The 15,522-nt window shown below is 40.4% G+C and overlaps 1 protein-coding gene across 13 annotated transcripts in view; it reads right to left on the bottom strand.

The window, feature by feature from the left end:
* TDRD12 (tudor domain containing 12) overlaps window positions 1-15,522 on the bottom strand; it is a 125,767-nt gene extending 110,245 nt beyond the window's left edge. For 10 of the 13 annotated variants that reach the window (XR_013163505.1, XR_013163506.1, XR_013163507.1 and 7 more), the window contains exon 1: window positions 15,116-15,378. Coding sequence is in view for 10 of the 13 variants with exons in the window: in XM_077132251.1 (XP_076988366.1) it covers window positions 15,116-15,205 (90 nt within the window). In the remaining 3 variants the exon portion in view is untranslated. The other 3 variants (XM_077132252.1, XM_077132249.1, XM_077132248.1) reach the window with 3 other exon arrangements.

The raw sequence follows: 15,522 nt of genomic DNA on the forward strand, positions 1-15,522 counted from the left end.
GCGGACACCACAGCACTACCAGGGGTAACTAATTGGGGAGGGGATGTGGGACAAGTAATAAGGGGTGGTTTTGATTTGCTGTTTGGTGACACTGTTTGTTGGTTCTTTGTCACTATGGACCAACGAAAATGGTCTAAAATGAAGAGTGCTGCTGATTGTACAACCAAATGAGGGTACTGTAAGACACGGTTTGTTTGTTTTGGACACTATCCATGATGCCCAATAGATGGAGGGAGTTGAAGGGGTACCATAACTGAGAAGGAGAATGCCAAATACATGATGGAATATGGCACAGCTACAAAAAGAAAGGATGTCAAGAGGCATGCACAAACGAAGTGAACAAAACTTGGAGACAATATGCTGTGCAAAATAAGCCAGAAACAAACAAACAGAAATGCTCAAGTCTCTTTCAGTAAATACTTTTTATAAGAAAATTGGAGCTTAGATTGTAAGCCCTTTTAGCAGCCACACTTAGTCTGAAGTTGCAAATGTATTTCTAGATGCTGAGACACTAAACTATATGCATATCAGCTGGTATTTCCCTGGAACTGTAACTCTGTGACACCTCACACCCAGAAATGGAGTGCTGCAGCCCTGTAAGTTATCATAGCTATATACAACAACAGTTAAAGTAACCAAAAGAGAGATCAGGCCTCAATTCAAGTTAAAAATGAAGCCAATCTGGCTGGGTATAAAGCATAAATCAGAATACAGGATAAAAGATGATAGTGTATGCTCTGGACCTTCTATATGAGACCAAAGGCAGAGAAGTCTATTTTGTCTAGAACCCAAATTTTCTGTTACACATAATCTAGGTCAACCTGTTCGGATACTTATTAAATAATCCAAACTCCTGGAGTCCAGAATGGAAACAAGGCCTTATAATTCTGCATAGCTTAATGTAATACCAGGATACATCTCAGACTATGGTGCACTAATAAAAGTATCCTTTAAGGGTCTGAAGAGGGAGAAAAAAAATTATATATATATATATATATATATATATATATATATATATATATATATATGAAACAAACCTTTCTATCTGGGAGCCCCCAGGTACCCTCTTAACCATTGGGGACGCCCAAGAAAATAGACTAAGCCCTTGATTTTGAGGCTTGCCCTAATGAAACTTATTTCTATAGCAGAGAAGCTATGACTATCTGTAATGAGGCCACAGAGTTGCTTCCAGAAAACTTTTGTTGCTCAGATGTGGCCTCTCTCTAAGCCCAAATCTGCAAGGAAAATCATTACCATCTCCCCTTTGTGGGACATGACATCCAGGGCTGAAAATGTTTCTGACAATATGAGATGTGACTCCTGGGGATGAAGCTGGCCCTGGTACTGTGGAATCACACCTTCCTGAACAAAAGGGGCAAAGAAGTAACAAAATAAGGCATCAGTGGCCAGGAGAGATTGAGTGGAGTCGAGAGGCTATTCTGGAGGCTATTTTTATACAAGTTTCAACTAAATAGTGCTATCTGCCATGGGCTGGTAAATTCTAACCAACTTTTGTTAACTCAAGAACACCTAGGGCTCGAATTGAGACCCCATAAAACTTTCATGCATTAAGTTTGCTTTCCTGGAACTATAATTCCAGGATTATAGGTCAGATAAATCCTGAAACCCAGAGGGAACAGCTTCTCTAAGATTATCAGTTAACAACAGCCCCTTATCCTTTATTGTTGACATCCCTTCTCCACATGAAACATTCAGACCGGGCACTGCCTAAAGATCCCTATAGACTGGAAGAAGGAACAAAGCAGTCGGAGCAGGTATAAATGAAAAAATAGGAGTTAACAAACAAGTATGACTGCTGAGTCACTATATTAATATTTTTTCTTGTCTCCAGGGTTTTGGAGCAGCTAGAAGGAAAAATCTGAGATGGTAGAATGGTAGCCCATGACAAACTCTGGGATCTGTTCTGTAACCACTTCTTGAAGTATGCCTTGAAAATTATTGCTTCTTCTTTCTTTGTTTTGTATATGTGTTATATTTTACAATAAAAAAAGTTTTTTAAAAAGTCCTTATCAGATATGTGGTTTCCAAGTATTTTGTCCCATTGAGGTAGGCTGGCTTTTCACCCTCTTGACAGTTCTTTGAAGCACCAAATACTTCGTTTTGAGGGGGTCCCATTTAACTTTTTTTTTTTTTTGCGCCTGTGCTTTGGGTATTAGGACTAAGAAACAATCACATACCACAAGATCTTGAAAATGCTTCTCTATATTTTCTCCTAGGAGTTTTATGGCCCTGGGTCTTATATTTAGGTCTTTAATCCATTTTAACTAATTTTTGTGCTAGGTATGAGACAGATGTCCTCTTTCTTTCTTTTGGATATGGAAATCCAGTTCTCCCAGGACCATTTGTTGAAGAGGCTGCTCTGTTCCAGTTGGGTGGACTTGACAGCCTTGTCAAAAACCAATTCACCATAGATGTGAGGCCTATTTCTGAACTCTCAATTTAATTCCATTGGTCAGTCAGTATGTCTGTCTGTATGATGAAAACAACATGCTGACTTTATTATTGTAATATGCTTTAAAGCAAGGAAGTGAGTCCTCCAACTTCATTTTTCTTTTTCTTTTTGGCCAGATTCCTGCCCAGGGGGCTCAAGGCATTCTGAGAAGAGTGTCAGGAAAAGACTCCAAAAAGCTATTTTTACCTTCAGCTGCAATTTCCTGGCCTGCCCAGCAGATGGCCCACTTTGCCAAAATTTCTTTTTCACATTTCCCTGAAAGCTGCTTTTCTGCCTTGCCCACAGAAATGATTTGAGCCCTTTGCCAGTTCCACCTCTGATAAGGTGGAAATAACGACATGGGGGTGCCTGACCGGGACAGGCTAGAAGAGCAGGATCTAGCATTCTACAGTCACTGGTCAACAGCCAGATTAGCAGTGGGCTGTGTCGTCTTCTGAACCTGGGGTGGGGGACTCCTGCAGCCATCCCAGTCAGCAGCAGCCTGCTCGGCAGGGCTTCAGAAGCTGTGGCCAGAATACTCAGTCTCTCACCTTGGTTTCTCAGTCTATTCGTCCCACATGGCCCTGGATGCTGCACAGAACTTCCATGCTCTCCGGAGCCCCAGAATAGCTGATTTCTGCCTATCCATCTGCTGCTTTTGGGAGAGGATTGAGCCCTGTAACTTCCCTCCCTTTTCTACCATTTTCCTAGGAGTCACCAATTGATTTTTTTTTTCACATTTTTTTTTATTAATTAAAAAAAGAATTAACAAAACAATTAGAAATCATTTCAATGTACATGTACAATCAGTAATTCTTAATAACATCACATAGTTGCATATTCATCATTTCTTAGTACATTTGCATCGATTTAGAAAAAGAAATAAAAAGACAACAGAATAAGAATTAAAACAATAATAGAAAGAAAAAAAAACAAAAAAAACAAAAACAAAAAACCTATACCTCACATGCAGCTTCATTCAGTGTTTTAACATAATTGCATTACAATTGGGTAGTATTGTGCTGTCCATTTCTGAGTTTTTATATCCAGTCCTGTTGTACAGTCTGTATCCCTTCATCTCCAATTATCCCTTCTCTTTTTTTTTTTTTAATTAACAGAAAAAAAGAAATTAACCCAACATTTAGAGATCATACCATTCTACACATGCAATCATTAATTCTTAACATCATCACATAGCTGCATGATCATCATTTCTTAGTACATTTGCATTGGTTTAGAAGAACTAGCAACATAACTGAAAAAGATATAGAATGTTAATATAGAGAAAAAAATAAAAGTAATAATAGTAAAATCAAAACAAAACAACACAAAACAAAACAAAAACCTATAGCTCAGATGCAGCTTCATTCAGTGTTTTAACATGATTACTTTACAATTAGGTATTATTGTGCTGTCCATTTTTGAGTTTTTGTATCTAGTCCTGTTGCACAGTCTGTATCCCTTCAGCTTCAATTACCCATTGTCTTACCCTGTTTCTAACTCCTGCTGAACTCTGTTACCAATGACATATTTCAAGTTTATTCTCGAATGTCCGTTCACATCAGTGGGACCATACAGTATTTGTCCTTTAGTTTTTGGCTGGATTCACTCAGCATAATATTCTCTAGGTCCATCCATGTTATTACATGGTTCATAAGTTTATCTTGTCTTAAAGCTGCATAATATTCCATCGTATGTATATACCACAGTTTGTTTAGCCACTCTTCTGTTGATGGAGATTTTGGCTGTTTCCATCTCTTTGCAATTGTAAATAATGCTGCTATAAACATTGGTGTGCAAATGTCCGTTTGTGTCTTTGCCCTTAAGTCCTTTGAGTAGATACCTAGCAATGGTATTGCTGGGTCGTATGGCAATTCTACATTCAGCTTTTTGAGGAACCGCCAAACTGCCTTCCACAGTGGTTGCACCCTTTGACATTCCCACCAACAGTGGATAAGTGTGCCTCTTTCTCCGCATCCTCTCCAGCACTTGTCATTTTCTGTTTTGTTGATAATGGCCATTCTGGTGGGTGTGAGATGATATCTCATTGTGGTTTTGATTTGCATTTCTCTAATGGCCAGGGACATTGAGCATCTCTTCATGTGCCTCTTGGCCATCCGTATTTCCTCTTCTGAGAGGTGTCTGTTCAAGTCTTTTTCCCATTTTGTAATTGGGTTGGCTGTCTTTTTGTTGTTGAGATGAACAATCTCTTTATAAATTCTGGATACTAGACCTTTATCTGATATATCATTTCCAAATATTGTCTCCCATTGTGAAGGCTGTCTTTCTACTTTCTTGATGAAGTTCTTTGATGCACAAAAGTGTTTAATTTTGAGGAGTTCCCATTTATTTATTTCCTTCTTCAGTGCTCTTGCTTTAGGTTTAAGGTCCATAAAACCGCCTCCAGTTGTAAGATCCATAAGATATCTCCCAACATTTTCCTCTAACTGTTTTATGGTCTTAGACCTAATGTTTAGATCTTTGATCCATTTTGAGTTAACTTTTGTATAGGGTGTGAGAGATGGGTCTTCTTTCATTCTTTTGCATATGGATATCCAGTTCTCTAGGCACCATTTATTGAAGAGACTGTTCTGTCCCAGGTGAGTTGGCTTGACTGCCTTATCAAAGATCAAATGTCCATAGATGAGAGGGTCTATATCTGAGCACTCTATTCGATTCCATTGGTCGATATATCTATCTTTATGCCAATACCATGCTGTTTTGACCACTGTGGCTTCATAATATGCCTTAAAGTCAGGCAGCGCGAGACCTCCAGCTTCGTTTTTTTTCCTCAAGATGTTTTTAGCAATTCGGGGCACCCTGCCCTTCCAGATAAATTTGCTTATTGGTTTTTCTATTTCTGAAAAATAAGTTGTTGGGATTTTGATTGGTATTGCATTGAATGTGTAAATCAATTTAGGTAGGATTGACATCTTAACTATATTTAGTCTTCCAATCCATGAACACGGTATGCCCTTCCATCTGTTTAGGTCTTCTGTGATTTCTTTTAGCAGTTTTTTGTAGTTTTCTTTATATAGGTTTTTTGTCTCTTTAGTTAAATTTATTCCTAGGTATTTTATTCTTTTAGTTGCAATTGTGAATGGGATTCGTTTCTTGATTTCCCCCTCAGCTTGTTCCTTACTAGTGTATAGAAATGCTACAGATTTTTGAATGTTGATCTTGTAACCTGCTACTTTGCTGTACTCATTTATTAGCTCTAGTAGTTTTGTTGTGGATTTTTCCGGGTTTTCGACGTATAGTATCATATCGTCTGCAAACAGTGATAGTTTTACTTCTTCCTTTCCAATTTTGATGCCTTGTATTTCTTTTTCTTGTCTAATTGCTCTGGCTAGAACCTCCAACACAATGTTGAATAATAGTGGTGATAGTGGACATCCTTGTCTTGTTCCTGATCTTAGGGGGAAAGTTTTCAATTTTTCCCCATTGAGGATGATATTAGCTGTGGGTTTTTCATATATTCCCTCTATCATTTTAAGGAAGTTCCCTTGTATTCCTATCTTTTGAAGTGTTTTCAACAGGAAAGGATGTTGAATCTTGTCGAATGCCTTCTCTGCATCAATTGAGATGATCATGTGATTTTTCTGCTTTGATTTGTTGATATGGTGTATTACATTAATTGATTTTCTTATGTTGAACCATCCTTGCATACCTGGAATGAATCCTACTTGGTCATGATGTATAATTCTTTTAATGTGTTGTTGGATACGATTTGCTAGAATTTTATTGAGGATTTTTGCATCTGTATTCATTAGAGAGATTGGTCTGTAGTTTTCTTTTTTTGTAATATCTTTGCCTGGTTTTGGTATGAGGGTGATGTTGGCTTCATAGAATGAATTAGGTAGTTTTCCCTCCACTTCGATTTTTTTGAAGAGTTTGAAGAGAATTGGTACTAATTCTTTCTGGAACGTTTGGTAGAATTCACATGTGAAGCCATCTGGTCCTGGACTTTTCTTTTTAGGAAGCTTTTGAATGACTAATTCAATTTCTTTACTTGTGATTGGTTTGTTGAGGTCATCTATGTCTTCTTGAGTCAAAGTTGGTTGTTCATGTCTTTCCAGGAACCCGTCCATTTCCTCTAAATTGTTGTATTTATTAGCGTAAAGTTGTTCATAGTATCCTGTTATTACCTCCTTTATTTCTGTGAGGTCAGTAGTTATGTCTCCTCTTCCATTTCTGATCTTATTTATTTGCATCCTCTCTCTTCTTCTTTTTGTCAATCTTGCTAAGGGCCCATCAATCTTATTGATTTTCTCATAGAACCAACTTCTGGCCTTATTGATTTTCTCTATTGTTTTCACGTTTTCAATTTCATTTATTTGTGCTCTAATCTTTGTTATTTCTTTCCTTTTGCTTGCTTTGGGGTTAGCTTGCTGTTCTTTCTCCAGTTCTTCCAAATGGATAGTTAATTCCTGAATTTTTGCCTTTTCTTCTTTTCTGATATAGGCATTTAGAGCAATAAATTTCCCTCTTAGCACTGCCTTTGCTGCGTCCCATAAGTTTTGATATGTTGTGTTTTCATTTTCATTCGCCTCGAGGTATTTGCTAATTTCTCTTGCAATTTCTTCTTTGACCCAGTCGTTGTTTAGGAGTGTGTTGTTGAGCCTCCACGTATTTGTGAATTTTCTGGCACTCTGCCTATTATTGATTTCCAACATCATTCCTTTATGGTCCGAGAAAGTGTTGTGTAAGATTTCAATCTTTTTAAATTTGTTAAGACTTGCTTTGTGACCCAGCATATGGTCTATCTTTGAGAATGATCCATGAGCACTTGAGAAAAAGGTGAATCCTGCTGTTGTGGGATGTAATGTCCTATAAATGTCTATTAAGTCTAGTTCATTTATAGTAATATTCAGATTCTCTATTTCTTTGTTGATCCTCTGTCTAGATGTTCTGTCCCTTGATGAGAGTGGTGAGTTGAAGTCTCCAACTATTATGGTATATGAGTCTATTTCCCTTTTCAGTGTTTGCAGTATATTCCTCACGTATTTTGGGGCATTCTGATTCGGTGCGTAAATATTTATGATTGTTATGTCTTCTTGTTTAATTGTTCCTTTTATTAGTATATAGTGTCCTTCTTTGTCTCTTTTAACTGTTTTACATTTGAAGTCTAATTTGTTGGATATTAGTATGGCCACTCCTGCTCTTTTCTGGTTGTTATTTGCATGAAATATCTTTTCCCAACCTTTCACTTTCAACCTATGTTTATCTTTGGGTCTAAGATGTGTTTCCTGTAGACAGCATATAGAAGGATCCTGTTTTTTAATCCATTCTGCCAATCTATGTCTTTTGATTGGGGAATTCAGTCCATTGACATTTAGTGTTATTACTGTTTGGATAATATTTTCCTCTACCATTTTGCCTTTTGTATTATATATATCATATCTGATTTTCCTTCTTTCTACACTCTTTTCCATATGTCTCTCTTCTGTCTTTTTGTATCTGACTCTAGTGCTCCCTTTAGTATTTCTTGCAGAGCTGGTCTCTTGGTCACAAATTCTTTCAGTGACTTTTTGTCTGAGAATGTTTTAATTTCTCCCTCATTTTTGAAGGATAATTTTGCTGGATATAGGAGTCTTGGTTGGCAGTTTTTCTCTTTTAGTATTTTAAATATATCATCCCACTGTCTTCTAGCTTCCATGGTTTCTGCTGAGAAATCTACACAAAGTCTTATTGGGTTTCCCTTGTATGTAATGGATTGTTTTTCTCTTGCTGCTTTCAAGATCTTCTCTTTCTCTTTGACCTCTGACATTCTAACTAGTAAGTGTCTTGGAGAACGCCTATTTGGGTCTAATCTCTTTGGGGTGCGCTGCACTTCTTGGATCTGTAATTTTAGGTCTTTCATAAGAGTTGGGAAATTTTCAGTGAAAATTTCTTCCATTAGTTTTTCTCCTCCTTTTCCCTTCTCTTCTCCTTCTGGGACACCCACAACACGTATATTTGTGCGGTTCATATTGTCCTTGAGTTCCCTGATACCCTGTTCAAATTTTTCCATTCTTTTCCCGATAGTTTCTGTTTCTTTTTGGGATTCAGATGTTCCATCCTCCAAATCACTAATTCTATCTTCTGTCTCTTTAAATCTATCATTGTAGCTATCCATTATTTTTTCTATGTTTGCTACTTTATCCTTCACTTCCATAAGTTCTGCGATTTGTTTTTTCAGTTTTTCTATTTCTTCTTTATGTTCAGCCCATGTCCTCTTCATGTCCTCCCTCAATTTATCGATTTCATTTTTGAAGAGGTTTTCCGTTTCTGTTCGTATATTCAGGATTAGTTGTCTCAGCTCTTGTGTCTCATTTGAGCTATTGGTTTGTTCCTTTGACTGGGCCATATTCTCAATCTTTTGAGCGTGGACAGTTATCTTCTGCTGCTGGCGTCTGGGCATTTATTCAGATTTCTCTTGGTGTTGGACCCAGCAAGGTTGTAATATTTTTTCTGTGAAATCTCTGGGTTCTGTTTTTCTTATCCTGCCCAGTAGGTGGCGCTCGTGGCACACGTTTGTCTGCGGGTCCCACCAGTAAAAGGTGCTGTGGGACCTTAAACTTTGGAAAACTCTCGCCGTCCTGGGGGTTCGCTAGCCGAAACGGCTTGAGCCGGCCCGGGGTCCGAACGCAGGGAGGGTTGCTGGTTGCCGCAGCCAGGGAAAGAGCCCGTCCGAATTTCCTAGTCGGCCCTGGGCAACAAGCGTGGCGGGAGGGCGCCAGCGGCAGCGGCCCGCCCGAGAGAGTGCACGTTCCCCGGGAGTCACGGGTTTGGAAGGGGCCTCCCCCACCCGTCACCGTTCTCCGCGGCCTGGGGGTTTCCGATCCAATTCTCTCAGTTGGTCCGGGGGCTGCGCGTGGTGTGGGCGCCAGCCGTCTTTGTTTCAGGGGACCGCCTCTCCAATTCTCCCAGCCGGCCCGGGAAGGGGGAAGGGAGTAACTCCGGCCGCTTGCCACCCCGCCCGGTAAGGCCCGCGCGCCTCGGCGATCTCACCCGAGCTGCTTCTCTCAGCCAGCCAGCCGTTCCAGGATGGGGTACGCTGTCTTTTTTATCTCTGTTGTGGCTTTGGGCGCTTTCTGTATCGTTTCTACTCCCCTAGTAGGTGTCCTGGAGAAGAAACTAAGATCCGCGCGTCTTACTAAGCCGCCATCTTCCAGGAAGTCACCAATTGATTTTTGACAAGTATGCTAAGTCCACTCATCTGGGACTGTGCTGGTTTGAAAGGAAGTATGCCCCCTAAGAAAAGCCATGTTTCAATATAAATCCCATTTCATAAAGGTAGAATAATCTCTATTCAATACTGTATGTTTGAAACTGTAATGAGATCATCTCCCTGGATGATGTGGTTTAGTCAAGAGTGGTTGTTAAACTGGATTACGGGGGCGGGCCATGACTCAGCAGGCAAGCATTCTTGCCTGCGATGGCAGAGGACCCGGGTTCAATTTCCGGTGCCTGCCCACGTAAAAAAAATAATAATAAAAAAATAAAATAAATATATATATATATATATATAAACCAGATTAGGGGAGGACATGGCTCTACCCATTTGGGTGGGTCTTGATTGGTTTATTGCAGTCCTATAAAAGAGGAAATATTTTGGAGAATGAATGATTCAGAGAGAGCAACACTACGAAGCAGAGAGTCCACCAGTCAGAGACCTTTGGAGATGAAGAAGGAAAATGCCTCCCGGAGAGCTTCATGAAACCGGAAGCCAGGAGAAGAAGTTAGCAGAAGACCCCGTGTTCGCCATGTGCCTTCTCACTTGAGAGAGAAACCCTGAACTTCATCGGCCTTCTAGAACCAAGGTATCTTTCCCCAGATGCCTTAGATTGGATATTTCTATAGACTTGTTTTAAGTGGGACATTTTCTCAGCCTTAGAACTGTAAACTAGCAACTCATTAAATTCCCCCCTTTAAAAGCCATTCCGTTTCTGGTATATTGCATTCCGGCAGCTAGCAAACTAGAACAGGGACAGAATAGTCTCTCCAGCAAATGGTGCTGGGTCCATTTGCAAAAGAATGAAGGAAGGCTCCTATCTGTCACACCATATATAAAAATTAACTCAAAATGGATCAACGACCTAAATATAAGAACCAGGACTACAAAATGCTTAGAATAAAACGTAGAGAACCATCTTCAAGAGCTTATGGTAGGTAATGGTTTCTTTAACCTTTGCACACAAGCCCAAGCAAAGAAAGAAAAAATAGATAAATTAAATTAAAAACTTTTGTGCTTCAAAGGACTTTGTCAAGAAGGTGAAAAGGCAGTCTACTCAATGAGAGAAAATATTTGGAAACCACCTATCCGACAGGTTTTAACAGCCAGAGTATCTCAAGAAATCCCACAACTCAACAACAAAAATGGGCAAAAGACTTAAAACGGATATTTTTTGAAAGAGGAAATACAAATGGCCAAAAAGCACATGAAAAGATGTTCAACTTCACTAGCTCATTAGGGAAATGCACATCAAAACCACAGTGAGATTTCATTTCTCACCTACTAGAATGCCACTATTAAATAAAAAGAAAACTGCAAGTGTTGGAGAAGATGTGGAGCAAAAGGAACACTTATTCACCGGAAGACAGTGTGGTAGTTCCTCAGGAAGCTAAGTATAGAACTGCCATATGACCTGGCAATTCTGCTACTAAGTAGATACTCAGAAGAACTGAAATCAGGGACATGAACAGACACTTGCACACTTATGTTAGGAGTGGCACTAGCCACAACTGCTAAAAGTTGGAAGCAGCCCAACAGTGATGAATGGGTAAACAAAATGTGGATATACATATGATGGAATATCATTCAGCTGTAAGAAGGAATGAAGGTCTGATGCATGTAATAACATGGATGAACCTCAAGGACGTCATGTTGAGTCAGATTAGCCAGGTACAAAAGGACAAAGATACGATCTCACCGATATGAATTTATAGTAAGTTAACTCAGAGTTAGAATCTAGACCACAGGTTTCCAAGAGATAGAATGAAGGTAGAGTATGAGGAGTTGATAGTTAATTTGTGCAGAATTTCTAATTAGGTTGTCTGTAAATGTTTGGAAATGGATAGTTGTGATGGTAGCACATTATTGTGAGTGCAATTAACAGCACTGAATTATGTATATGAATGTAGTTGAAAGGGGAAATTTATGGTCATATATGTCACTAGAAGGAAAGCTGGAGGATATAACATGGGACTATATAACACAGTGAACCCTGTTGTGTATGATGAAGGTGTTTAAAATGGTACAAATATAAGAATGGTCTTTCATGAACTCTAACAAATGTACGTCACTATTATAAGGTGTCAATGATAAGGTGGTATATGGGAAAAATACACCTAATGCAAACTATGGACTATAGTTAACAGTAATATTTTAATATTCCTTCATTAACTGTAACAAAGGCACTACACCAATGCTAAGTGTCAACAACAGGGGATGTGAGGAATATGGGGTTTTCTTTTTGGAGTAATGAAAATGTCTAAAATTGACTGTGGTAATGAAGGCACAACTCTGTGATATACTGAGAGTCACTGATTTGGCTGGATCATATACATTGGATGGAGCACATAGCAAATGAACACATTTCAATGAAACTGCTTATTTAAAAAAAAAAAGGCTATATATTCTATTATGCCATATGTATGATTCCATTATTCTGACATTCTGGAAAAGGCAAAACTCCAGCGACATAAAACAGACCAGGGGAAGGAGGGTAGAATGATTCTAAAGGAGCACAAGGTAACTTTAGGGGCTCATAAACATATCCTATATCTCAACTATAGTGGCAGTTACATGACTGTACACATTTTCCAAAATATCACAGACTCCCACACTAAAAAGACTTTTCCTGTATGCAAATCATACCTAAATTTAAAAAAAAAATAGTTAATGAGTGAAAAAGAAGACATGAAACAAACATGGCAAAATGCTAATATTTGACAAAGCTAAATACTGGATGCCGAGGTGTTTATGATAGTATTTTCTAGACTTTTTCTTGTATGCCCAGAATACTTCCTAAAAAAAGATTACATTTAAAAATTTTTAGTCAAAAGTAATTATTTAAAAAAAAAAACAAACCTCTGGAGTCCTGATGTAATATCACCTAGGTACTATTTTTACTGAAAATGTTTAAGTTGACTATAATTACAGGGAGTGACACAAATACATCCGTATTTTTGCAGAACAACTGCCCATACTCTTCACAGATTTTAACACCATCAAAGATACAAAAAGGTGATGCAACTTCCCTAAGTCAAAGGAGACTAAAAGATCAAGACAACTAAATACAATGGGGAATACTTGGCTGGACCCTGTATCAGAGAAAACAAGTCAATATGAATGTGGACTTTAGATAAAGGTTAAATTTCTGGAATGCGATAATTATATTCTGGCTATGTCAGGGAAAGTCCTTATTCTTACAAAATACATGCTTAAGCATTTATGGCTGGAATGTTACAAGGGTTACAACTAATGCCCCAACGGTTAAGCAAAAAAAAAAAAAAAAAAGCAAGCAATTTTATATGCATAGATATATGTACATTATTGTGTGCATATATGAAATTACATTTTCACATTTGCATATCTCTGTGAAAGTGTAATAATTTTTTGAGTCTCAGTGAATCAAGGGCTATAGTTGTTTACAATACTACTTTGGTAACTTGTTTTCATGTTCGAAATACTTCAAAAGAACAAGCTGAGAAAATATGTTTTTAAAAATTCTTTTTTTGCTAGAATGTTTTGTTTAAAAAAAAAATCTGCTTTTAAAACCCTAGAAAAGGATGGTCAGGTCCAGTTCCCCAACCCAGCAGGACCAGTGGTTCAAGCAGCCAATTCTTCCCAAGTGCTTTCTCAGGAGTGAATGGGCTTTTATAATTCCTCCCAGACGCTACTCCCTGCCCATGCCCCTCACATTTCTGAGCAAACTGCATACTTCCTGGGCCACTTTATATATATATATTTTGGGGGGTGCATGGTCCGGGAATCAAACCTGGGTCTCCCGCATGGAAGGTAAGCATTCTACCACTGAACCACCCGTGCACCCTTACTTAATATATATTTTTAACTGACACTTTTCTCCCTTACCTCAACCTAATAGGATGTTACACTAAAATATTTTGAAATAAAAACATAACCATTAAAATAAAAAAATACTTTATCCATGTACAAACTGAAATAATCTGGAGAACTACAACCGGTACCTGTATGCCACTTTGGGCAAGACCTGGAGTCAGGGCCAGAACAGAAGTGAAGAGGTACAAAAAAGAGTCCAGCAGAGGTGGGGGAGGGTTTTCCAAGCAGAATGCCCAAGTCCTGGCTGCAAAGATTTGCACATGGCAGGATGGGAAGCCTCGGAAGAGCCTCCTCTTTTTAAAGGAGAAATCAGACTAGTGCCTTCAAGGCTGATAGCACCTAACCCTTGAAAAGGTTCTTGCAAGCTAACTCCTAACAGTCTCAGGAGCAAGTCCTCTAAGATTCAGCTGTTTCAAAAGTCTGTGGATCTTTGTTCAAATAAATTATATTAAAGGGGTATGGATTCTTTGTGGAAGAAACGGAAATGTCTTCGGATTGAGAATGGCGGCAAAGGCATGTCTATATACTTAGGCTGGATTGTATGATGTATGAATAAAACTATTTAAAAATGAAAAATAAATTATATGACATAAAATGGAATTATGAAAGTCGATGGCTTAAAAAAGCCCCACTATTTGCTACAGCTCTTTCCTCTGCCCACCTAAATGTAATTTTTAAAAAGTGATTTAGAAGTATTTCCTTTTCCCAATAAACCAAACCCACTCCTCTGCTCTGATCTGTAAACTCCTTCTTCCAAGGTAGTGACGACACCTTCCAGACTCCTGGATCACCAATGAATACTCACCAGATTCAAAAGACAAATAAGCGGATATCCAGGCAAGGGGAGGCCGGATTTGGGAGGGGGCGGGGACACACGGCCCCGCACCCGGGGGCTGTGGATTGGAGCCAAGGCTGAGGACCTCACTCGAGCGAGGCAGGACGGAAGGACAGGGGCCGGGGTGCGAATGAACAGGCTTCCCCACGAGGAGTGAAGCCAGGACGGGTGTCTGGGGATGGTTATAGGTCACCCCAGTGACAAGTATAAGATCTAAGGACCGCGCTCGAGGCGAGGGAGGACGGAGCCCCTACAGAAAAAAGACCTGCGTTGGGGAGAGGGGAACAGGTCACAGACCCCGCGTCCACGCACCGGAGACGGGAGGGAGTCCTCTACCAAGGCGCAACTGAGATGGGCGAGCGGGGAGCGGGGGGAGGGGTGGGGGGAGGGGGGAAACTGGTTACAGTCCGTCCCGGCCCGGTAAAAAAAAAAAAGATGCCAGATTTCGTTCATGCACACATACACACAGAACACCCAGTTACAACTCAATTTCAGATAAACAACTATTTTAGTCTACACGTGTCCCGTGCATTATTTGAGACATCATCCTAGTAAAAAGTTTTTCCTTCTTTATCTGAAATTCAAATAAGTGGGATTCCTGTTACCTTGTCTGGAAACCCTACCCCTGGGTCCAAAGACCTGCATCCTCACCGGAGAGGCCGCTGTTTCGGGTGAGGAGAGCGGGGGTGATCGGGGGGGGAGGGGGTGCACAGTGGGAAGGGTCAAAGCACCGGACCCCGAGAGTAAGATGCTCGCTCACCTTCAGCACCGAGACTTCGAGCATCTTCCCCGGCGCCTTCCTGGCCGGCCGGCGAACTCGTCCTGGGAAGACACGCAGCGTCGCGGGCATTGCGGGCTGAGTCCCCCTCCCGCCCGGCGGACCGCCTGGTCGCCGACTCTTCCCGTCGCTACTCGCGCGTACAAACTTTGGGAGGAAACGGGGGAGGGGGGAGGTCTCTGCCCGTGTCCGCCACGCGCCCCGGCTAGTCTGGCGACCCCGCCCTCCCCGGGTCCGCACCGCGCCCGCACCCGCCGCCTGGACAGGGCTCCCTTTCACCAGGGCTCCGACGCGGGCGCCGCGCGCTCAGCTCCAGGTACGTAAGTCTCCAGCCCAGTAGCCCCCAACTAGCCGTGCACCCAACCGGGAGCGCGCTGCACCCTCCACCC

Source organism: Tamandua tetradactyla, chromosome 16 (assembly GCF_023851605.1).
Source record: "Tamandua tetradactyla isolate mTamTet1 chromosome 16, mTamTet1.pri, whole genome shotgun sequence".
Taxonomy (NCBI): domain Eukaryota; kingdom Metazoa; phylum Chordata; class Mammalia; order Pilosa; family Myrmecophagidae; genus Tamandua; species Tamandua tetradactyla.